The 25454-nt window shown below is 40.7% G+C and overlaps 1 protein-coding gene across 9 annotated transcripts in view; it reads right to left on the bottom strand.

The window, feature by feature from the left end:
• Window positions 1-25454, bottom strand: part of HERC2 (HECT and RLD domain containing E3 ubiquitin protein ligase 2) — a 235206-nt gene that overhangs the window by 26678 nt on the left and 183074 nt on the right. For all 9 annotated transcript variants that reach the window (XM_086363170.1, XM_086363210.1, XM_086363152.1 and 6 more), the window contains 10 exons: window positions 23888-24041; window positions 17693-17800; window positions 16128-16259; window positions 15573-15731; window positions 15371-15489; window positions 14649-14774; window positions 14052-14207; window positions 13551-13666; window positions 13253-13451; window positions 2164-2378 (listed from right to left, as the gene is read on the bottom strand). In XM_086363170.1, the coding sequence (XP_086219296.1) occupies window positions 2164-2378; window positions 13253-13451; window positions 13551-13666; window positions 14052-14207; window positions 14649-14774; window positions 15371-15489; window positions 15573-15731; window positions 16128-16259; window positions 17693-17800; window positions 23888-24041 (1484 nt within the window). The remainder of the gene's footprint in view (window positions 1-2163; window positions 2379-13252; window positions 13452-13550; window positions 13667-14051; window positions 14208-14648; window positions 14775-15370; window positions 15490-15572; window positions 15732-16127; window positions 16260-17692; window positions 17801-23887; window positions 24042-25454) is intronic.

Below are 25454 nucleotides of genomic sequence, written 5' to 3'. Positions count from 1 at the left end.
CTTGTTCCTGGAGACAGGAAAAGTGCTAGGTCTGCCACTATCAGGCACTATGTTAGTCCTAGGTTTAACAGAGATGTCCTGTATCAAGTTTAGGAAGTTTTCCTTCCTTCCTATATTGCTGAAAGTTTTTTTTTTTATCAGAAACAAAGGTTAATCTGCCAAATGCTTTTCTGCCTTTCATCCATTGAGATAATCAAAATAATTTTTCTTTTTTATACTGATCAATTTTTTAATGTTAAAACAATTATTCAATTTCTGGCATAAACCTCACTTGGCCATACTACTTTATCCTTTTACATACTGTTAAGACTCAATTTTCTAAACTATTAAGAATTTTTACATCTATGTCAATGAAGGATATTAGTCTGTATTTTCCTAATAATATCTGAGTCTCATTTTGATATAAGAATATAACTGTCCCCACAAAATACTAAATTGGGGCAAATTCCCTTCTTCACTATTCTGAAATAGTTTGTACAGAACTTGTATTATCTGTTACTTCCATGTGTGGTAGAAATCACTAGTCATCTATATGGTCTTGAAGACTTATTTGTGGAAAATTTAGTTTTTTAAATAGACACAGGGCTATTCAAGTCATCCTTCCTGAGTGAGCATTAAAGAATACATGTCCTTTGAGGAACATGTCCATTTCACCTCAACAGTTAAATCCGTTTGCATAAAGTTATTCAACATACTTCATCTTTCAGTAACTACACATCTTCAGTGATGAAAACTCCCTCATTCCTGATAGTCCTACACACTCGTGTGAGTGTGTGTAGAGATAGATCAGTTTAAATGGAGGTTTTCATTGATTACACTTTCTCAAAGAACTTATTTATGTTTTCTTTCATTTTCTTCCATTTTTCTGTTTTCTATTTCATGGATTCTTGCTCTGATCTTTCTTTCTTATTTCCTTCCTTCTGCTCACTTTATCTCTCTTATTCTAGTTTCTTTTTTTTTTTTTTTCCTGCTAATTATGAATAGTTTATAATTCTAGTTTCTTAAAGTAGAAGCTGAGGTCATTGTTAGGGACCATTTTTCTTTTATAAAAAGGCATTTTATGCTATAAGTTTCCTTCTAAGTACTGCTTTTTCTCAATCCTACATATTTTTACATGCTGTTTTCACTTTCACTCAGTTCAAAATTGTTTCTAATTTAGCTCTGATTCTTTCTTTGACCTATCAGTTATTTTAACATGTTTTACTTACTTTCCAAATTAATGGAGGATTATACATTATTGATTTACTCAATTTCTAATCAATTCCATTGTGGTCAGAGAAAATCTTTTATATAACTTGAATCTTTTTGATTTATGAGATTAGTTTTCTGGCCCAAATTATGATCTATCTTAGCAGGTGTTCCATGTGTACTTAAAAAGAATGTCTTATTAAGTAAGTAGTACTCTATTGTGATCAAGTTGGTCGATAAAGTTGTTCAAGTCTCCTGACAGATTTCTATCCACCAACTCTAGCAGTTATTGAGTTGTTGTTCAGCTGCTAAGTCATGGCCAACTCTCTGCAACCCCGTGGACTGTAGCACTCCAGGCTTTCTTGCCTCTCAGTCTCCCCACAAGTGAGTGTCAGTGCTCACCTCTGGAGATCACTGAACACACTTTATCGCCTGTTACTCAATGCCTTGAGGGCTGCTGTTTCATGTGTCTTGCCTGGTGCTTTAGTTATTTCAGATGCAAAGGTCCTGTGACTCCAAAGTGGCCTTTAGTTCCCATTAATTTTTAAAAATTACTGAGTGTGGTTGTTTTGTGTAAAAAACTGTGTCATCTGTGTGTTCCTTTCCCCTCACTGCCATTTGCTCTGTATTATAGGTATTTATAGGTTTAGCATCTGCATGTTCACAAAATGCCAGCTATTTGTGGAGAACTAGAACCAAGGTAAGCAGCCTCAGGGGAAAGGAGAAGATGAAGCTCACCATACTTGGTAATCAGAAATCAAAATTCAGATTTGATGTCCCCCAACAGAGAGGTCATGTAGACGAGCCTAAATAATGTTACATGAATTATTTCTGCTAAATAAGTCACTAGGTTTGAGTAAATTATTGCAGATGTTGTCCTTAAAAACAAACTGCCAATATACTATACAAGCATTAGCACAAATAAAATCAAGAAAAGGAAAACGTAACACTGAAAATGATGTTTTCACAAAATACCTTCTGTTGCCATGCCCCAACTTCCCATCTTCTGCTTCACCCCAAGAGTAAACTTCTCCTTCTGAAGAGAGGGCAAGACAGTGTTTTCCTCCTGAGTTCACAGCTACTTTCTTAATGAACACATGCTGAATGGATTCAAGTAATGTGGGGGTGGACACCGATTCTGTCCCTCCAACTCCTAGTCTGCCGCCCGCACCATACCCAGTGGCATATAGCTACAAAATAAAATAATACAGGCATCATATTTTTATCTAAGGATCCTATATTTTAATACTCAATAAATCAAATCAATGCCCTAGGTATTTTTACCACAGAAAAATGAAATTTAAAATTAAGACTTTATTTTTGCTTTATCAGAACTCTAAAAATTTAAGAAAAAATTACAATGAATAGAAACCCCAAATTCAGAAAATGTATTTTGAACATACGTCTTTTCCCTGAAAGTACTTCTATTTTTGTCTAGAATAGCAATTACAATTAATACCAAGAAAAGCAAAAACAATTTAATTATCTATTATATGCAACCCCGGAGAAGGAAATGGCAACCCACTCCAGAATTCTTGCCTGGAGAATCCCATGGACAGAGGAGCCTGGCAGCCCATGGTCCACAGGGCTGCAGAGAGTCGGACACAACTGAAGCGACTAAGCACACGTGCACACACTACATGCAAATGCCAAATAACACCTACACAAATACCCACAGGAAAAGTATACATATATCAATATTTCAGCAAAGCAGTATATAAATCACATAGTAGAATATACTATTTTTTCATTCATTCTAGGTGGGTAATTCATTTAGGATATAAAACATCTTTATCATTAAAAAAAATAGTCAAGACTGCCATTTCCAAATGCATGTCAAACACCCCTCCTGTAACAATTTAAAGGCTGCTTCACATTGTTTCAACTGGTCTGCTGCACTGACACAACAGGAAGGAAACTTGAAGGCCCAAAACAAGAAGTAAAACCAAGAATTCAGACAGATAAAGGAGCCCAAAGTCAGTTTCCCCTGGGAATGTTTCGAGGATCTCAAGTGCACAGGGTGTGGGGGGTTAGGAGTCAAGCCCAAAGGGAAACTGTGCAAAAAGAACAGGCTGAGAAGGGCTTCCTCTCACTCAGACTGAATGAGAACTAAGAAGAAAACAAAGAAAGTTGTCTTTCTCAACCTTAGGATTGAATGAAAGGGTGGAAAATCTCTCCTGAGAATTCATAACCACAAAAGCTGGTCACTGAGTTGGTTTTCAGTCTGAATTAATGCTACCTATGGTCTAAATTCTGTAGGTAGAGAACTTAATTTACAATGGCTTAGACTTGGAGTACCCTAAACTCTCTTTTGATTAGTGACTTTAGACCAGACCTCTAACACCACAAACTTCTTAACCAGCAGAGGCAGGAGAGAACACTACGTGAAAAAGCAAACAAATGTGCTGGCTTCTCTTTTTCTCTTCATTTAGATACCACCTGATCCCTCAGGCTCTGCCTGGAAACTTTCATGGAGCTATTTCCAGGCAGTTTTCTATGCTTCAAAAAGCTGTCCCATCCTTTCAGAGTCCTACTTCTTGCAGATATTTAACTAAGATGTTAATAGATTCTAATAGTTTTGGATATCATTTTTTTAAATGTGTCCATTAATTGCATAACAAATCTAAATAAAAACAACAACAAAAAAAACTAGGCCTCATCTCAAAGAATTTCTACATAAAATTTTCCAAGGAAAATAGTCAGATCATAGTTTTAAAAATTCCCATTATCTAAGAGTGAAAAGAAACAAAGTCCAATATTATGTTTAAAGAAATAAAAACTTGAAAGTATCCCCAAGGAATGAGAGACTAAGATAACACAAAGCAGAACTTCCAGAAATTAAAAAAATAGAGTTTAAATTAAAAGCCCTGATGCATAAAAGAGTTATAAGCAGGTGAAGAAATATTAGAAAACTAGTATATGGCTCTAAGGAAATTATCCAGCATATGGCAAAGAAACACGGAAAGAAGAGGCAACAGAAAAGAAGAGAGAACTGGGAATAGATCTCCTCATTGAACATCAATTAGAACTCGGAGTTTTAAGTACAGATCATAGAGAAAATATGGCTGAGAGGCAATATTTGAAAAAATAATGTCTGAGAATTTATCAGAATGTTAAAAGACCAGTTCCCTAGAACCAGGAAGCTCATCCCTCATCCCTCACCACCTGGTTAAAAAAAAAACAATAAAAAAAGGACAGGAAAAATAAAAAGAAATTGACATCTAAATATATCATAGTGAAAGTATAAGTCACTAAAGAAAGATTTTAGAAGCAGATGTTATACAAAGGAAGGATTTAACTTTCATTTAGGTAAAAATTAATCTGACTGCTGACATCCTAGGTCATGATCAATGAGGGCCAAAAACCAGAAGAACAAAACTTTTAATAGACTGACTAAAAATAATGGTCAACCGAAAATTTTATACTCTGGGACATGGCTTGGATTGCTACCCACAGGCCAAATCAGGCCCACCACCTGTTTTTTATTTAAAAAAGAAAAGTTTTATTAGAGCACAGGCACACTCACTCATTTTCATATTCACCACAAGCTGCTTTCATAATTGTAACAGAGATCAGATTGTATGATTCCCATAGCCAAAAAACACTATGGCAACCTTCACAGAAAAAGTTTGCAACACTGACCTAGAAAAAGGACAAAATTAAGATATTAAAAAAAACAATCAGGAGATTAACCAACAACAGACCCTCACTAAAAGAAACTGAAAATACATGTTTAAAGTATCAGTAGAAGGACTGACCACCTGCCCTGCCTCTTGAGAAATCTGTATGCAGGTCAAGAGGCAACAGTGAGAACTGGACATGGAACAACGGACTGGTTCCAAATAGGAAAAGGCTGTATATTGTCACCCATTTAACTTATATGCAGAGTGCATTATGAGAAACGCTGGGCTGGAATAAAGACTGCCGGGAGAAATATCAATAATCTCAGATATGCAGATGACACCACCCTTATTATACAGTGAAGAAGATATGCAGATGACACCACCCTTATTATAAAGCAAAGAAGAACTAAAGAGCCTCTTGAAAGTGAAAGAGGAGAGTGGAAAAGTTGGCTTAAAGCTCAACATTCAGAAAACTAAGATCATGGCATCTGGTCCCATCACTTCATGGCAAATAGATGGGGAAACACTGGAAACGGTGACAGACTTTATTTTGGGGGGCTCCAAAATCATTGTAGATGGTGATGCAGCTATGAAATTAAAAGATGCTTGCTCCTTGGAAGAAAAGTTATGACCAACCTAGACAGCGTATTAAAAAGCAGAGACACTATTTTGTCAGCAAAGGTCTGTCTAGTCAAAGCTATGGTTTTTCCAGTAGTCATATGGATGCGAGAGTTGGACTATAAAGAAAGCTGAGCACCAAAGAATTGATGCTTTTTCACTGTGGTATTAGAGAAGACTCTTGAGAGTCCCTTGGACTGTAAGGAGATCCAACCAGTCCATCCTAAAGGAAGTCAGTCCTGAATATTCATTGGAAGGACGGACGCTGAAGCTGAAGCTGCAATCCTTTGGCCACCTGATGTGAAGAACTGACTCATTTGAAAAGACCCTGATACTGGGAAAGATTGAAGGCAGGAGGAGAAGGGGATGACAGAGGATGAGATGGTTGGATGGCATCACTGACTCAATGGACATGAATTTGAGTAAACACCAGGAGTTGGTGATGGACAGGGAGGCCTGGCGTGCTGCAGTCCATGGGGTCGCAAAGAGTCAGACACAACTGAGCGATTGAACTGACCTGAGAAGGAAAATTATCCCAGATAATTGAGGACATAAGAAATAACTGGTGAGAAAAGATGTGTATAACATTTGGGTAAATCCAGAAAACTATATGGTCTATATAAAAAAACAATAATAATAATGTTTATTATTAGTGACACAGGTTAGGGCCAAAACGCAGAATAACAAAGGATCAGCCTTTCTTATTTGGGAGGAGTACAGAAATACTGACTAACTTTAGATTTTAGATATGTTAAAACAACCAGAAAACTCCAGAAAACAGAAAAAGAGAGCCGGGAGCCGGCATATTGCATACTGAGTGCATATTGCATATTGAGTGCAGCACTTTCCACAGCATCATCTTTCAGGATCTGGAATAGCTCAACTAGAATTCTATCACTGCCGGGAGCCAGCGTGAGGAGCTCCACCCATGACAAAGGTCATGAGGAAGGAGGCTCGGCATACGCAAAGGCGGGATCAAGCCTCAGGAGTCCCCCTGGAAATTCTCGAGCATCTACCCCCCAAACCAGAGTCTGCCTACTTTCTGCTTTGTGCTCTCACCTACACCTCTGACTTTACGGGGGGCTGTCCCCCACTACCTCTCTCTGAAAAAAGTTAGCTTACAGCTCCAGGTAATAATTCCTGGGTGTGACAGTGTTTAACCTACAAACTCCTTTGGAAATCCTCTAGCCTGCCTGAATAGGTTTTTCCGGCCACATGTGATTGTTCAGAGCCTCCCAACTGTGAGAGGCAGGAGATGTTCTAAACTGTCTAAACACAGATTCCTTTGAGTAGTTAAAAGATTGATTAGAAATTGTATTGGTGAAGGGTTTTTCACTTATTGGGCCAATGTTTGCTGCTAAGTCTCCATACTCCTTACCTACTGTGTCCTTGGCAGTGTATTGATTGATATAATGGGAGTATAGAAATGTAAGTAGTAGCCTCAATGTTTGTAACCTTGGACCCTTGAGTTAATTCTTTTCTTGATTGAGCCCACCTCACCTTTGCCCTATAGGAATGCAGCTTTGTCCAATGCTTTTTTGGAGGCTGGTGCCTGACTTTGGAATAATCACCTTTAGAGAAAGATAAGTTTCTTAAAATGTTAACAGGCCTCCTGGCCAGAAGATGATGTAATTCACCTGAACTTTTGCATATGATAAGTTTGAAAGCCTGGCTTTGATTAGGACCAGGAACTGCTGTCCTTGCATGACTCCACCCCTTCCCCCATTATCCTCTATGCACAACTTAAGGTATAAAAACTACTTTGGAAAATAAAGTGCGGGCCTTGTTCACTGAAACTTGGTCTCCCCATGTCACTCTCTCCCCCAAATTCTGGCTGAGTCTCCATCTGGAGCGCGGAACCTGCCATGCTTGCTAATTACGCCTGGGCTTCTAAGATCTGACCGGGGAGGCCTCAGTGTCTCCTCTCCTTTGGGAGAACGGAAGGATGCCTGCGGCCTATGTAAGTGGTGCAAACTTCTTGTCTTGAAGTTTTATTGGTCTCCCGCATAAACCAAGCTACTCAGCCTCTTTTCTCCACTGAATTTTCCTACTGAGCTATCCTCATCCTATTACTCTTTATATCTTTGATAAAATATTTAAATAAATAGGTCGCCGATGCCGTCCCCGCTTCAAATACCCTGGATCAGCCGGGGCTGGTCCCCAGCAAAAGAGAGCTACACTTCAACCCTTGATACTTCTAGGTAGCATGACCTTGATACTTCTGGCGGGTAGCCTCTGATTTGCTTCCCAGAGTCCCTGCTTGCAGGATTCCCACCCCTATGTAATCCCTCCTTAGATGTGGGCTGAGCCCAGTGACACTCTCCTAATGGATAGAATATAGCAACAGGGATGACATGTCACTTCTGCATTAGCTTGCACAAGACTGTGACTTCTGTCTTGCTCGCAGGCTCTCCTGCTTTGACAAAGCCAGCTGACATGTTGTAAGATGGCAAAGAGCTGAAGGCAACCTCAGCCAATAGGTCATGGCAAGCTGAATCTTCCTCAGGCCAGTCCTGCAGCAACTGCAGCCTGATGAGAGAGTCTAGGTTGGAGGACCAACCTAAGCCACCCAGACAGACTGTGACATAATAAATTTGTATTGTTTTATGTAAACTGTTGTAAGTTAAATATAGTATCATAACCTGACGTGCAATGGATAAGACAAATAAATACATTATGATGATCACACTCATGACCCTGGGTGTCCCTAAAATTCCAAACACAAACCAATATGTGTGTGTGTGTGTGTGTGTGTGTGTATACACAGGTGTGTGTGTATATATATATAAATATTTATAAATATATAAATAAAACAGAACCTAACCAAGTAAGGTTTCTTCAATGGATGCAAGACCGTTTGATACAGGAAAAGCAGTCAATCTAATATACTATATTAATCTTTGGCCCCCTGATGCAAAGAGCTGACTCACTGGGAAAGACCCTGAAGGCAGGAGAAGGGGGTGACAGAGGATGAGACGGCTGGACAGCATCACTGACTCAGTGGACATGACTGAGTTTTGAAGAAACTCCAGGAAATAGTGAAGGACAGAAATGCTGCAGTCTATACAGTTGCAAAGAGTTGGCCATGACTTAGCGACTAAACAACACGAGGAGAAAAACATCTGTATGTTAGTGTTTTAAATGTAGAAAGTTTGACAAAAGTCAATATCCATTCATAACTAGAAAAAGATGCAAACTTCCTTAATTTGATAAAGGGCATCTGTCAGGAAGCATTTAACAGGAGGCTTCCTGGGTGCTGTTTTGGATCTGTCATGAATCCTCTGTCCCTTAGCAAACTACTCCCAGGGGCTTAGGAATGCATGCATTTCCTTTGTTAGTTTTTCCATACGGTGATAAGTAACTATTTACGACCCTCTTCCTTTCTATGAACCATACAGTAAAAGTGATTATTTACGACCCTCTCTCTTTCATATAGATGACCTCATGTTTCCTTGATAACTTGTAAGTTTTGATTTTATCTCTGCTGGAAATAGCTACCTTGTAAGAGAGTATAAATACCCACAAAATGTTGAATAAGACACCTTTGCTCCATCAGAGCTTTGGGCCCCGTGTCTTCTTTCTCTCTCTCTCTCTCTCTCTCCCTCTCTCTTTCAGGCTAATTCTCTGGAGTACAGAGGCCCTCTGGGTTCACTTTCCTGCCTGGGCTTTTAAGATCCTCTCCAGAAGGTGCTCTGCCCCTTCACCCCTTCGAGAGGGCGCCTGAGGCCTTCGTGAACAGAGCAAGCCCCGTGTCAGGGACGTCACTGGTTTTCTGTGTAAACCAAGGAATATCAGCCTCTTTCTCTCTCCTTTACTTTCTTATTGCCGACTCCAGACCACCAGGTTCCAGTCCATTAAAGGACTTCAACAGGCATCTATCAAAATCTCACAGTGTGTGAAGGATCCCATCACAGTGTTTCTTTTGCAGCCTAAATTAAGACAAAAAGAAGGTCCATTACCACCACCCCTGTTCAGTATTATACTGCAATTCCCACCCAGCCCAATTAGCTCCATTTCTCTGTAAAAGACAGGTGAACTGAAAAGGAATGAACAAAATTTATCTCAGAACATGAATTTATAAAGATGATACAAAACAGTTTGAGATACTAAGAAAGAAGAATATAATAAAGTCACTAGACATATGGGCCACCCTTTGGATGAGGGCTTCCATTGCGGCTCAGTTGGTAAAGAATCCATCTGCAATGCAGGAGACCTGGGTTTGATCCCTGGGTTGGGAAGCTGTTCCGGAGGAGGGAACAGCTACTCACTCCAGTATTCTGGCCATGGAGAATTCCATGGACTGTATGGGATTGCAAAGAGTTGGACATGACCGAGCAACTTTCACTTTCACTAGACATACAGTCAATATATAAATATCAACTATTTGAATGTATCAGTAGCAATTTTTTAAAAGACAGCATTATGGGAGAACTTCCAAGACGGTGATAGAATAAGATGGGAAAGTCACCTTCCTCTCCACAAATACATCAAAAATACATCTACATATGAAACAACTCCTAAAGAACACCTTCTGAATGCTGGCAGAAGACCCAGACTTTCAAACAGGCAAGCCAATCTCCTTAGAATGAGGTAGGTCAAAAGATAAAGGTTAAAAAAACGAGACAAAGGATTTCAGGATGGGGACCTGAGCTCTGGGGAGACAGCTGTAAAGGAGGTAAAGTTTCCACATACTCAGAAACCCCTCATGGAAGGTGGGGCAGGGGGGGAGCTTCAGAACCTCAGAGGGGAACACAATGGCGGGGGCTCGGAAGGCAAAATGGAGAGAACTCACCACAAAGATAGCTGCCAAACATTACTTCCCAGGTGAGAAGCTGCTCATACTGCTGGCCTAGAACAAATCGGGGCTGAGTGCTGAGGCTCAAGCTTTGAATCTCAGGGAGAGGTCCTGATTTGGCCAACTGTGAGAATACTCTGAGGACGTTAGTAGGACACAGCTGAGGGAGTCCAGGGAAAAAACTGAGCATCCCAGAGAGACAAAATATCGTTGCCACTGGAACACTCCAACTCCTACTCCATGCATTTGCAGACAGCAGTGTGTGCCCAGGTGGTGGCTGTCAAAACCAGCAAAACTGGTAGGAGAGCCAGAGGCAGAAGTGACATGACTGCAGTTTACGTAAACATAAGTGACTAGACACTGCCAAAACCAGGGCAAGGGCCTGAGGCAGCAGACAAAAAGCCGTCACTGCAGTCCCGACCCCAGAGGCGGCAGCTGCCAACGGCTGTGAGCAGGCACAGGTTACTGCCCAACCCACGCTGGGAGTCTATGCAGCTTGATTCTTCCTAGGGACCCACAAATTGAGGTATATTCCTCTGGGAGAGCACATGACCCGCCTCAGACTATGACAACATCTGGCAAGTCTAACGCCGCAGGCACTACTTAGTACATCCTAACTGTGGCTGCCACATTCCACCCTCTCCACAGCCCAAGGGAACAAGTGGGCCCTAATAAGCCTTGGCCTTCTCCACCTCTTGCCTGGCTAAGGAACAAACACTGGAGGATAGCCTATAAGCAGAGCTAATCGATCAAAATCACTAGAGTTGATCAACAAATGTAACAGTCATAGGATATATTAATAAAATTAATATACAGAAATTCCTTGCATTCCTATACACTAACAGTGAAAAATCAGAAAGAGACATTAAGGAAACAATCCCATTCACCACTGCAACAAAAAGAAAATACCTAGGAATAAACTGACTTAAAAAGACAAAAGACTTGTATGCAGAGAACTATAAGACACTGATGAAAGAAATCAAAGATGACACAGAAAGATGGAGAGCTATTCCATGTTCTTGGAAGAATCAACATCATGAAACTGACTATACTACTCAAAGCAGATTCAATGCAATCCCTATCAAACTACCAATGGCATCTGTCACAGAACTGGAACACAAAATTTCACAATTTTTATGTAAACACAAAAGACCCCAAATAGACAAAGCAACCTTGAGAAAGAAAAAAAAGCTATAAGAATCAACCTTCCTGACTTCCGGCTATACTACAAAGCTACAGTCATCAAGATAGTATGGTTGGCACAAAAAACAAAAATATAGACCAATGGAATAAGATAGAAAGCACAGAGATAAACCCACGCATCTATGGGCATCTATCTTTGACAAATGACACAAGAACATACAATGGAGAAAAGACAGCCTCTTCAGTAAGTGGTGCTGGGAAAACTGGACAGCTACACGTGAAAGAACAAAACTAGAACACCTCCTAAGACATACACAAAAATAAACTCAAAATGGATTAAAGATCAGAAACTATAAAGCTCCTAGAGGAAAACACAGGCAGCACACTCCTTGACATAAATCACAGTAAGATCCTCTATGACCCACCTCCTAGAATAATGGAAATTAAAATAAACAAGTAGGACCTAATTAAACTTGTAAGTTTTTGTACATCCAAGGAAACTATAAACAAGGATAAAATAATTGCAATTATTTTCTCCAAACTCTCAGAATGGAAGAAAACAGCTGCAATCCAAAATATACAAGTAGCTCATGCAGCTCAATATCAGAAAAACAAAGAACCCAATCAAAAAATTGGGGGAATATCTAAACAGACACTTCTCCAAAGACATACAGATGGCCAACAAACACATGAAAAGATGCTCAACACTGTTCATTATTAGAGAAATGCAAATCAAAACTACAATGAGTTATCACCTCATAACAGTCAGAATGGCGATCAGCAAAACATTTACCAACAACAAATGCTGGAGAGGGTGTGGAGAAAAGGGAACCCTCTTGCACTGTTGGTGGGAATGTAAATTGATACAGCCATTATGGAAGATAGTATGGAGATTCCTTAACAAGCTAGTCTTAGTTCAACTACCATATAACCCAGCAATCCCACTACTAGACATATACCCTGAGAAAACCATAATTGAAGAAGACACATGTGTTCACTGCAGTACTATTTATAGTAGCTAGGACATGGAACCAACCTAGATGTCCACTGACAGGTGAATGGATAAAGAAGCTGTGGTACATATATATAATGGATTATTACTCAGCTACAAAAAAAGAACGTATTTGAGTCAGTTTTAATGAAGGGGATGAACCTAGAGCTTATTATACAGAGAGAAGTAAGTCAGAGAAAAACAAATATTGTATATTAACACATATATATGAAATCTTTAAAGACGGTACTGATGAACCTATCTGCAGGGGAGCAATGGAGAGGCAAACATAGAGATCAGACTCGTGGGCACAGTGGGGGAAGGAGAGGGAGGGATGAACTCAAACAGTAACACTGAGGCATATACAGCACCATATGTAAAACAGATGGCCAGTGCAAATGTATGATGCAGGGAGCTCAAACCCGGTGCGCTGTGACAATCTAGAGCAGTGGGATGTGGTGGGAGGTGGGAGGGAGGTCCAAGAAGGAGGGGACATATGTATACCTATGGATGATCATGTTGATGGACAGCAGAAACTAACACAATAATATAAAGCAATTACCGTCCAATTAAAAAATTTTTTAAAAGACAGCATTATGATAGCAGACAAAAAAGTAATACATCAAATGAACTGATATGCAAATAACTATAATACACTTTTGTATGTATGCTGCATTTCAAAGTAAAAAATTCTAAAATCATAGAATACATTAAAGATTATACAGAAACACTATAGAATTTATGGCATACTGCTTTCAGTATACCATGAATACTATTAATCTTGAGATAATGTTTTAGTACACAATCCTTATACACACTATGAACTCAACTGCCCTCTAGCCACAGCTGTCTCGCAGTTTCGATGTCAGTGTGACAGAAAATACACCTTCTTACCTTCCCATCAGCTGTCACTGCAAAGAGCGTCTGCTCTCCTCCAATTAGTTGCACAGGTCTGAGGGCTGCAAGGGCTTCACATGGTGTAGGGACTTTAACTTTTGCACCTTCAATGCCCCCAAGCTGACCCCTATGATTATGACCCCATCCATAAATTGTTCCACTGCCACCAGCAGAAAGAGTCCAGTCATCTGGTCGCCTGTAACAAACATTAAAAAACAATTGACATGGGAAGAACTCCATGTTAAGCACCATCCTCCCAGAGACAATATTAATTCTTGTTTTGGCTATAGTCAACCTGTTCATCCACTGCACAAGCTGTTCATCTTGCTCTCTTCTAAAAATGCTGTGACTCTCATGGAGAACGTCCATGTTTTCGCCATCTGCCATTAGTTCACGAATTTTCTTAGCCACCTGGACAATATTATTATGAGATTATAAATCAAGCACTCATCTCTCAGGAATAAAACAAATAATACTAAGGCAAGAAGACAGGAGAGGAGGTCTTCCCAACCAAGAAAATGAGGGAACGCCAACATTGTGATTTTAGGGTTAATAATCAAAACCAAGACTACATTACATTGAAGGTATTTTAAAACGTCTAGGCAGTATCATTATATCTTTACTAAAAACAAACTTTAACTGAAATTCAGTGTTATTCATTTTCAACTATGTGCTTCTTTTTTTATGATATTCCTTGCCAAGACAGATGTTACTATCTTGTAACACTGGCATCTTTTTACACTATAAAAGAAGACACTTTGCATCCCTAAAGAGGTTCCAAAATAAGGTACAATACCTCATCGAGAAACAGACGGGGCAGCGACGTTCTCTTGTCCAGGGCCACAGCAACACGGGAGGCCATGCAGTACCTCCGGAACCAAGCCCACTTGTGTGTTTCAGCACAGCAAGGGAGCGTGTCTAATTCCAGGTCACAAGCAAGAGCTACTAGTACCTGCAGCCAGCAAAAATTAACAACACAGGGATACTCAGACACAGCGAACATTCTACTTCACCAGCACTGCATGCCAAAGACAGCCCCCATGCAGGCTCTCTGTGGGTGTTCCTTCACAATTCCTCACTCCAGATAACTGCCACATGCCCAGCAAGGGGCGTGGCATCACCAATGATGTGGATTATTCCTACCCAGTTCCTAGTGATACACCTGACAACAGGAACCCAGATCAGACCACGGCTACAATACTTGCCACCTAAGTAAAAGCATCTAAAAGCACACTGTTATTAAAGCACAAGAGCTTAGACCACACAGTCTTGAAACTGTTTCACATTCACCTTCAGTACCTATACCTGTCCTCAGGGATGCCTGATATTTGATGTACTGTACTTGACAGCTCTCTGTGGTTCTCTTACCACCTCAAAACAAGCCAAGAATTACCTTAAAGAATGGGCTGTGCAGTAGCTGCTTGCCACCTCTCACAATAGGATCTTCATATTCAAACTGCCTTTGCAAAGCTTCTGGAAGGCCTTTCACCAAAGCAGCAAGAGCACTGCCTGAAAAACTCTTTTAAGAAAACAACAAAATTATAGCCCATACTAGGAAACCAATTTCAGGAGAGTTGAGTTGAGTGTTTTGTTTCTATGAGTCAAATGTTTAATTATACTGATACTATTCTCCCCTAAAACAAGTGATTGATATTTATAAATGGGGGAAAAAATCTAAAAAGACACAATGAATACTGAAATTAAAAAGAAGAGCATGAAAATTCACTTCAGAATATTTGGTCTTAATTTCAGTATAACAAAAACAGTTCTCCCAGGGAACCAGAAAGGAATTTCTGCTTCAGAAACCTCCATCTCCAACATGGTTAAGATAAGCATTCTTTTAACAATAACTACTTCATCAAAACAAAGGGGATGTGGTGAGTTAGACTCATAAAGCTATTCTCATAGCCATCTACATGGGGCTGTTTCTATAATCAAAGTCCAGCCTGCACTCAGTATAATAGCAACATAAAGGGAGTCTGAATGCAAGAAAGGCTGTCTTAGTCCTATGTGAAATTTCCCAACTCTTCTGTGATTAGGAAGTTAAAATAATTAAAGCAACATTTTAGTCCCAAAGGGTCACACAACTAGAAACTATAATGTAATGTTTCATACCAGAGCTCTTGTTTCCCCATCATTATCTCCAAGTAGCCTGTTTATGTTAATTGATTGTCCAAATTCAGTTGTAAGAAGCTTCCTCAGTCTTTGAAGGGCCCACATTCTGTGACTGGCAGCTGAAACGAGAAGACAGAAAAGTCAGAGGATGACCATTCTTCTCAAGAAGTAAGACAGGCCTGACAACAGAGGTGCCACTTACCCAAGGCACTCAGCTGTGCACAAGCTGCCAGGGACGCTGCAAGGCGGGGGATGATGCTTCTGTTTGAGGCAAGGTTGAGCCGGAAGTCCAACAAACAAGTTACCAAGTCCATGGACGGGCACGAGAGGACACAGCGATCAGAAAGTAGGTCTTTAGGGCCTGAAGAAAGGTAATTATAAATGTCCCCTTGTTGGGCAGGGCAACAGCTACCCCACAAGGAGATTCACCCAAAGTTGAGTGCGTCATCCACATGGATGCCACGGCTAGAGGGCTGCACCACTGTCGTGTCACGTGACTACGCTCCGCACACTGACATTTCACCTGAGATCTCACACGGCTGAAGAACCGCAACCAGCAACAGCTGGAAGACTTTGGGTGAAAACAGAGAGCCACATCCCAACAGCCAGAAAGTGAAGCAGCTCATGCAGTTCTGAGCCTTGATGTGGTGGGGCCTTGGGCAGTGCTGGGTCCCAACACAACAGAAGGTAGACTACAAGCACCAAGTGAAAATTCGTGTGTATTTCCCTTGCTTGGATCACCAACCCCCCTCCTCACCTGCAGCTGGCATGATGGGGTAGACTGTGAAGCGCCAGCCCCACCCATTCACAGACCCATCACTGATGAACTTCCACTTCAACTCATCCCCCGGGATGCGCAGTTCGCTGGACCAGTCAGACCACTCCCGGCCTGGGGGACAAAAGCACACTGGTGGTGGGTTTACCCCTCATCAGATCAACATCAACTTCCTTAGATACAAAGTCACTCACATCCTGTCTGAATGACAGCTGGCTCCTCCAGCCCACTGCCCAGGTGCGTCCACACCAAGGCCTTCAGCTCACACTGCAGCAAGCAACTGGGAAGCAGAGGACAGGTAGGCAGTGCCCCAACAGAAGACACTCAAACACGACCACAATGCTATGTGAGAGGCCCACAGAGCCAGTTCGTGCTCACACCAGGGTCAGGGCCTACAGAAGTTTCTTTGAGAGGGTCTGATGCAATGGTTAGTACCCAGGCAGCCAAAGAGAAAGCCTCCATCTTCCTCAAAGGGGAAGCAAGTGTTCAGAGACACAGGGCCCCCACTGAAGCACAGGGGCGGTTCAGCACACATGAGCCACTCTCCAGAAAGAGGAGAGTAGCCTGCCAGAGCTTGGGGTGCCCTGGAGAGGAGCTGGGGAGACAAGCTTACAGTGTGCCACCCCAAATGAGCTTCCACTTAGAGGAGCCATCAGGCAGCAGTGTGGGAGTAGCCTGGAAGGGATCCTGTTGGAAGCAGAGAAACTGGAAACATGTCAGAACACTACTGCATACTACAGTGACATCTGTCAAACTGTCAGAAAAAAAAAAATCCATGCTCATCTGTGATACCACTTCATCCAAAGTAACCTCTTGTGAGTAAAATTCTACTGGCACACAGCCAGGCCCATCATTTATATTTGGTCTGTGACTGCCTTTGCTACAAAGGCAGAGGGGAGTAGTTATGTTAGGAAACATTTGTTGACCCTGGCTCCAGACGAAGAATAAAGATACCTTAAGAGATCTGCACACACAGACACACATACACCTGCACTGATGATTCTAAAAAACACAGTGAAGGGCATTTATCAAGCCCCCAGACAGAGTGATTCACTCTTGCTCAATCTCACGGAGCACATCAGAGCAGGGAGAGGCCCAAAGGAGACCCCTCCCATCTACTCCAGTACTGTCCACCACGCGCACACAACACTTACTCAGAGGGGAGCCTAACTCCTCACAGCAATCAATTAAAAAATAAAACCTTTAAGAAGCCTTGTAGTATGTCAACCTTTACCGTGCATGAGTCTGACAATCCCAAACATCTTACAGCACCATCTCCACTGTCTAGGTGAGACTGGACCCTCCCGACAACCAGTGCCCCCAAGAAGGACCAGCAGTCATACTGGACACCAGTAGTCCCACCCATTGGTGGGGAGGTACATGCATCACTTAATAAATCATCTTACTGAAAGCACAGGGGAAAACAGATAAAACCTACTGTATTTTGCAGTTAGGTCACTTATTGTTCTCTCGTGAAGTCGCACGTGAGAATGAAGCAGTAATGTGCTAATGGTTTCTACAAAAGCAAGCTCAACTCCTCTTCCTACCTGACCGCACGGAGACAATCCTGTTGACACCATCCATAACTGTGAGAGGGTCATGGCGCCTTTCGGTGGAGCACTGCCGGTCAAACTCCACCCTGAGTCCCTCTGCACCTGGAGGACAAGTAGGTACAAAAACAAGGTAACGCTCCCAGTCAACATACCACAGACAGGGCCAAAACCATACCACACAGAAGCAGTGAGTCTAAAATGATGTGCAACAGCCAACGAAAAGCAGAAAGGAAGAACTAACCTCAAAAAAGAAGGATTCCTCTCACTCCAACTCTGCCTCCCACAAAATATTTCACCCATGATGAAACAATTGAAGACACTCTCACTTGGCCAACTAGTTTTGTGGTCTCACTTCTGGAAAGATTTTCATGCTATAGCCCTAACCAGACGACCAAGCTTTATTATCCTGCTCCCCCACATTTTAAAAGCCATATAAAATCATGTCCACCAAGAATTTAGCATTAGATCTAGAGTCTTCTCTGGGACAAATTAGCTTAGAAAAGAATCAGTGAAGGCTATGACCTGGGTTACGGTGGAGGGAAAAGGTTGGCAAAACAACTATAAAATCACTCAAAATAGTAAGAAACAATGATTCCAGGGCTCTTCAAATCAATTCAAGGCGAACAACAAGCCGAGAAGAGTTCATTCACGGAAAAACTGCCCAACTCAGGTAGGGACAGTGAGAGCCTATGTGTTCTCGCCTAGGATTGCCCTGTGCGGCTGCAGCTCAGCTTTACCAGGATGCGACTCTGTCTCCAGTGACATGCTAACTGGTGCAAAGCAGGTGCAGTGCCTGGGCAGAGATCCTAAAAGTCAGAGAGTGGGGAGGGTAACTGAGGACATACAGAAAAGCTTGCGTCTTTGCTGGCTTAAGAATCTGGTGTGGCTGGGCGGGTGCCAGACATGAGAACTAGCCAGAAATCTAACAAGAAGATTCTGGAAGTCAGAGAACAGAGAAGGGCTCAATGAGGACGTCATGGAGGCCTGGGTGACTTGAGGCACATATCCTCAAGAAAACGGAGAGTTGGGTGTGCATGTGCATGTGTGTGTGCATGTGTGCATGCACTTGCGCGCACGCACACACACACACAGGAAAACTGCCAAAACACTGACTTCCATGCCCTCCCTTGCTTCCACCCACAGAGATCCATCCACAGATGGGGAAATGAGCAGGCTAAATTAAGCAGATGGAACAAACCCTAAAAGTCAGGCTAGAGAACAAAAATCAGAATTATAAAGTAAGCTAGGATATCAGTGAATATGTGACGCAGGGAAGAGATTTTAGAGAGTAATTCCAGGCATCTTACAAAATAAATACACAAAACCACCATAGAAACCCAGCAACAATTACAAGTCTTTTTTAAAAACTCAGAAACCAAGTGTCACAACAGAATCTAAAATGTCTAAGTTTTCAACAAAATATAATGAGATATGCAAAAACACTGAAAAATGTGAGCCATACGCGGGAAGAAAATCAGACAACAGAAACTGACCCTAATGGGCCAGATGCTGAACCGAGTAGGCAATGACTTCAAAACTATAATAAATATGTTCAAAGAATTCACAAAAACAGTGAAAACATGATAACAAAGGAAAATATGATAACAATGACTCTGGGTCCTTAGACCTTTTTGTATAGTTCTGTGTATTCTTGTTGTCTCCTGTTAGCCTCTTCTGCTTCTTTTAGGTCTGAACAAAGCCCCAAAACACACGACAAAAAAACAAATATAAATTAAAAAAGTAAGCAAATCCACGATTACAACTGGGGATTTCAAAATTTAGCCTTCAACAACTGACAGGACAGATAGAGAGAAAAATCTGTAAAGATACAGAAGATTTCAACAAGACTACCTACCATCTTGAACTCTTATATACCTCTTTATCTGGCTGTTCATCTGTATTCTTTCTCATGTCCTTTATAATAAACTCCATGGAGTGGCAAAGAGTCGGACATGACTGAGCGACTGAACTGAACTGAACTTACAATAAACTAATAAACATAAGTAAATGCTTCTGTGAGTTCTGTGAGGTGCTATAGCAAATCAATTGAACTTCACTTCTGACTGGCATTTGAAGTGGGTGCCATCTTGGTGGGACTTAAGCCATTAACCTAGTGTCAGGACTGAGTTAAACTGCAGGACACCAGCTGATTTTGCACAGCTGCATGATGTGTGGAAACCCTCACATGTCTAATGTCAGAAGTAGAGTGCTATAGCAGTGAGAATAGAGGAGATACAAATGAGGGAGTTTTCATTTTTACTTTTGCTATATTTTATACAGAAAACATATTCTGTAAATATGTTTTCATGTTTATGGAAGAAGAATACCTACCCTACAAAAACTCTTTCAGAGAGTAGAGAAGGGAACATGCTGCAATTCAATCTGTAAAGCCAGTATTACTCTAATATCAAAATGAGATCAAGATATTACAAGAAAGGAAAGCTACATAAATAAATTTTAGTTTTTAATAAAAAAATAAAAAGAAAGGAAAGCCACAAACTGACACTATTCATGAAAATAGGTCAAAAAATCCTTAACAAAATATTAGCAAGCCAAATCCAGCAACATATACTATAGATTATACATTGTGGGCAATTATGATTTGTCTAGAAATGCAATACAAGTTTAATATCCAGAAACTGATTCATATAACATGCCATACTAATAAAGGATTAATATAGAAAACAGTATGTCAATACACAGAAAAATCATTTAACAAAATCCAACACGCTCTCATGATAAAATTTCCCCCACAAACTAGGAAGAGAAAGTTTCCTCAACTTGATAAAGGCATGTATGAAAAACCTATTGTTAACATACCTAATGCTAAGAGAATGATATGTATTCACTCTACTGGAACAAGGTAAGGATTTCCACTCTCATCCCTTGTATATAACATTAACTCCAGCTAGTCCCTATTCTAGCATAAGACAGAAACAGGTGATGTCTGTTAAATGTCACAAAGTATAACTGATTTGAAGAAGGACATCTACGAAACAAAATTTGGAAAAGGCTGTTCTAGTGTAGCAAGGAAAGGATTCCCTCCACAAGGGAGATATGATCAGAAACCCGTAACTAACTGCCTACGAGAATAGTACTTCAGGCAGATGGCAAGTACAAAGTGAGACAAATGGCCTATTCCTGGAACATATTTAAGGGCCACCATAAAAGATGATGTGGAGGGCCCAGGAGAGACAGGTGAAGAGGAAGGGAATGCTGTTGGAGAGGCAAACAAGGTTCATGGGAAGTTGCACAGGCCATCATCAAGGATCTGAGTCTTATTTTAAGGTTACAGGAGTGCACTGGCAGATTTTAAGCAGAGCACCAGTATATTCTGACTCACTTTAAAAGAATCTCTCTCTCTGATTGTCATGTAAGGAGCTGATTCTGGGAGACACAGAAGGTGAGAAGTAGAAGCAGAACATTTATATTATACTAGTATATGAGTTAGTATAATAAACAAGGTGAAACTAGATGATTAGGCCCAGAATGATTCAGAATGGTGATAAATGGCTGAATCTGAAATACACTTTTAGAGTAGAAATGTTAGGACTTGCAGGCAGACTGGATATCAAGTAAGAGAAACAGAAACAGGAAGAGGTACACTAGACTTTGTCTTAGGTAACTGCTGAGTGGAATTACCTTTTGTTTAATTTCTACTATGAGAGAGTAAGAGTTCAAAGTTAAAGAAGCTTTTATAAATCCCATCTCATTCTAAAAGTTTAAGAAAATTAATTTCACATAAAAATAATCAGGATAAAATTATCAAGGTCAAATACAATATAAAGTTATTATTACAAAAGAGAGAAAAAGAGTAGAATAACATTCTCCTATAGACAATGAAGGCAAGCCAGAAAGATGTGCCCACAAAACACTTGAAAAATGTAATCTATTATTTCAAACCAAGCTAAAAGAAATTAGGAAAATGATACATGATATGAAAGAAAAATATAAATAGGAATTAGAAGAAAACACTAAATGATAAAGTTTAGTAAACAATTTTTTAAATTTCAGAAATGAAAATTAAATTACAAAGAACATAGGGGCAAATAAACACAACAGATATGCTTTGAGACAAACAGGAGGAAAGGAAGTAGCCAATATTGACTCTAAAGGCATCCAACACAAGATAACAATCACATATCCATGAAAAAGAAAATTGAAACAAGGTTGCAAACAAATACCACAAACTGTAATGCAAAAAAAACTGTCCTGAAAGACAAGACTCAAAACTATTCAACATTTTAAAGGGGCACAAACCCTTATCTGAGAATGTCACTTATAACACTTTCAACAACAAACTTTTACAGGAGGAAAATATGCTATTCAATAAAACTAACTTTCAAATGTGGGCAACCAACTTTTAGAACAAGCTGACTCATGTCAGGACTGTCATCCTCTGAGCCTTGCTGAGGAATTGACAAGAGAGTGAGCTTCAGACAATCATAGTAAGAAAGGAGACAACTAGAACTAAATGAAGATTAACAGGAAGAAAGCAGACTATGCAATAGCTGTTATGCTCTGGGATTTATAGTATCACCAAGCTAATCAAATTTCAACAATGAAGAGAGCAAGAAACCAAGACAAAGTTTTGTTAACTATTTTCAGTAACCATATACATATCTGGTAGTGTCAGACTAGTACCCTGAGTCTTTTGTGCCTGTGATGTGGGATAAAGCAAGTACATAATTATAAGATATTCTAATTCTATCATTCCTCTGTCTTAGAACCAGGATTTGGGGGGAGAAAAGAAACAAAGACGGAACAGAAGAGGTTAAGTATAAATAGAAACGTGTAGTTCTGAATTTGGATCTATCATACCATTATGAACTCAAAAGAAAGTCGGTCAGTCAGTCAGTGAGACTGTCCACTCATTTACCCTATCTCTATTCGCTGAAAAAGTCTAGAAACAACAACAGCCCAGTGATCTAAAATGCCATCTCCACTAAAAGACACCAGGGTAGACTCCAGGTGGAGAGGAGAAACTACATGACAAGCCTGAAGCATCTTGTCTTATCAGACTACAAGGAAGTTACCACTGGACCATAAGAAGCACTGCCAAGAGCCAAATACAACAGGGAGCTCAACGTCTGGAGACGCGATAATCTGAGCTTCAACAGGACAATAGTCACAATGGATTAAAGCCCATCACACATGTGCAAATCCATGGGTTCATGATATAAAAGAAAAAACAGGTAATTTTCTGACTATCTAGTGTTAAGGACTTGGTGCTTTCCCCATCTGTCAGTCTGGGTTCAGTCTCTGGTCAGGAAACTAAGATCCCACAAGCTATGAGGCACAGCCAAAAAAAAAACCCCAAAATAACTGGTCACCTTCAAAGAATGATGTGTTCATTCTCATGAAAATGTGAAAAGAAGAGAAGAATCAAGCTTTTATCCTGCCTTTCTTATACAAACAGTACTCCTGGGTAACCAACCAAAGGATCAGGGAAAATGTCCCTATATAATGTAATCTAAATAATAAATAAGAAATGAAATAATTAGAATAGCACCATTTTGCAACCACCAATGGACTTAATGGCCTCAGGTAATGAGCATCAGTAGCCGCTACCATCACAAAAGTAAAGACAAGCAGATACTAGATGCTTCCAGATGCTGGATCGCAAACACTAATGGTCCAGCCAGAGGGACTGGCTGAACTAATCAGGCCGATGAATCAGGGGTAATCTGTAGAAAGACGGGACGGAGGAACAGGTGAAAGTGCAGAAGGGATGAATTATTGAAAAAAAAGGAAGAAACTACTGGTTAAAAGATACTTAAAAGATGGAAACTGTTTAATTAAGAGAGTTAAGATGAGAATGCACACTTGGGTAATAGAAACTGTCCAGAAATACAAGCCAGGACAGTGTCACATTAGAGGGGGCGACACATGGAGGGCTTCTGGGCACAGGCACAAGACTGCTTCTAGATCTGAGTTTCAGCAACTAAGGTATCCACCTAATAAGCATTAAGCTAAACATCTACTCTGCATAGTTTCCTGTATCATGTTTTGGGTAAGTGAGGTTTCTAGAAAAGGTGGGGAAAGTGACTCTAAAGCAATTTTGTCCCTTTTTTTTTTTAATGTAAAACAAGGATGGCTACTTCGACTGATGCAATGGCAGAAATGGAGCTGTTCTACAGGCAGCTTTTATATGACCCCTGTGTCCTCCCTGGGGCCAGCCCTCAGTACCTGGTATCTTCACTGTGCCGCTGGACGAAGTGTCATCAGTGTAGGGATGGCTACTCTCCACCACCACAGGCTGAGAGGACAGGCGGCCACTCTGTGAGTCTGTAGCCACATCCTCCAACTCGGTGACACAGAGCTCCAACAACATATCTGCCACCTGTGGGGGGAAGCAGGGGACAAAGCAGGAAGACATCAGCATGCCTGCCCGGTTCAGTTCTTTCCACAGGGACGGGGGCACGGAGAGCTTGGGAGTTTGAGAAATCTAGTGTAAATCAGGGCTCGGTTTCCTCACCAATAAAATCATGATAGCAGAGCTCACAGGGGTGCTGTGAAGCTTGGAGAGATCTATGTACAAGTAATAAGGAAGCACCTACACACAAAACACCCAATACACGCCAAGTGATGAAATGCCCGTGATCTCAGCACTTTCTCTTCACGTCAAGGCAAGGGTACGTCCTAGTGAGGAAAATCTGCCCAGGAACAAAACTTTCAAGCAAGCAGCAGAAGGTGTAAAAATGACCAAAATCCTAGAAGGCATGGGGGTCAAGCAAGAGGGACAGGAATGGAGAGGAACGACCCAGCTGTCCAGGCTGAACGGTGGTAGACAGCACCGGACATGAGACAACCGGGGGTGTCTCCTGACCCAAGACATTTAGGCTCAGCCCCCACACCATACAGCCCAACAATCCATAATGTTCGGATTTCATTTCAAAATTTTAGTGACTCACACCATTTAAATGGTCAATACTAGTGATTATATTTTGATTACTATTTTAAAAACAAACAATACACTGTTACAGTAATTAACTTCCAAAGTTTTTAAACTTAGAAAAACTTAATGAGACCATTCTCTATTCTTTCAGAAATGATTATTTTAATCTATTTTTCCTTGTATTTAGATAATAAAGGTTATCTTAGTAAGAAGTTTCATTAATGACAAACTATAATCATTGCCATAATTTAGGTTTTATAATTATGAAAACAAAAGTTTCTCTTGTTTAAAAAGTCTCAAATACTAGATCAGGATGGGGCATAAGAGTAGCATCCTGCCACTGGCCAGGGAAGTTGGAAGAAAACCCCCATCTCTGTTTCTGTCTCCCCTTGAATTTGAGATGTTGATGTCATCTAACTCCTAATGCACAGCCTAGCAGGGGTTTTCTGGGCTTTAACACCTTCTTCTGCAAAGACAGCCAATACCCCAGGAGAGCCAAATAAACTCTGAGAAGAGGGTGACAGAGGGGTCATAGATGTGGTTCTGTCCTCAAGAGTTTACAATCATCTCTCCCATCCACCAGACACCTGAGTGTCTTTGAGGGAGTAACGACCACTGAGAGGTTCAGTTTTCTTATCTGTAAACAAAGGGAAAGCCTGTGCTCTGTACTAAGAGAATGCACCAAGAACAGGGCCTGGAAGATATGTTTACAACAAATTCTACGTATTATTACTTTAAATCCACATTCTCATTCCATCCTTTCCTCTCACAAATGCAATACACTTGTAAAAACATTAATATTTTCCTTATGGAAATTCACCTTGATTTAATCTCTCAGAATTATGCCAAGTAACTTGC

This window comes from Bos grunniens, chromosome 2, assembly GCF_055505025.1.
Source record: "Bos grunniens cultivar Pamir isolate PY7600 chromosome 2, Bosgru_T2T1.0, whole genome shotgun sequence".
Taxonomy (NCBI): domain Eukaryota; kingdom Metazoa; phylum Chordata; class Mammalia; order Artiodactyla; family Bovidae; genus Bos; species Bos grunniens.
This window is presented reverse-complemented; position numbering and strand designations above follow the sequence as displayed.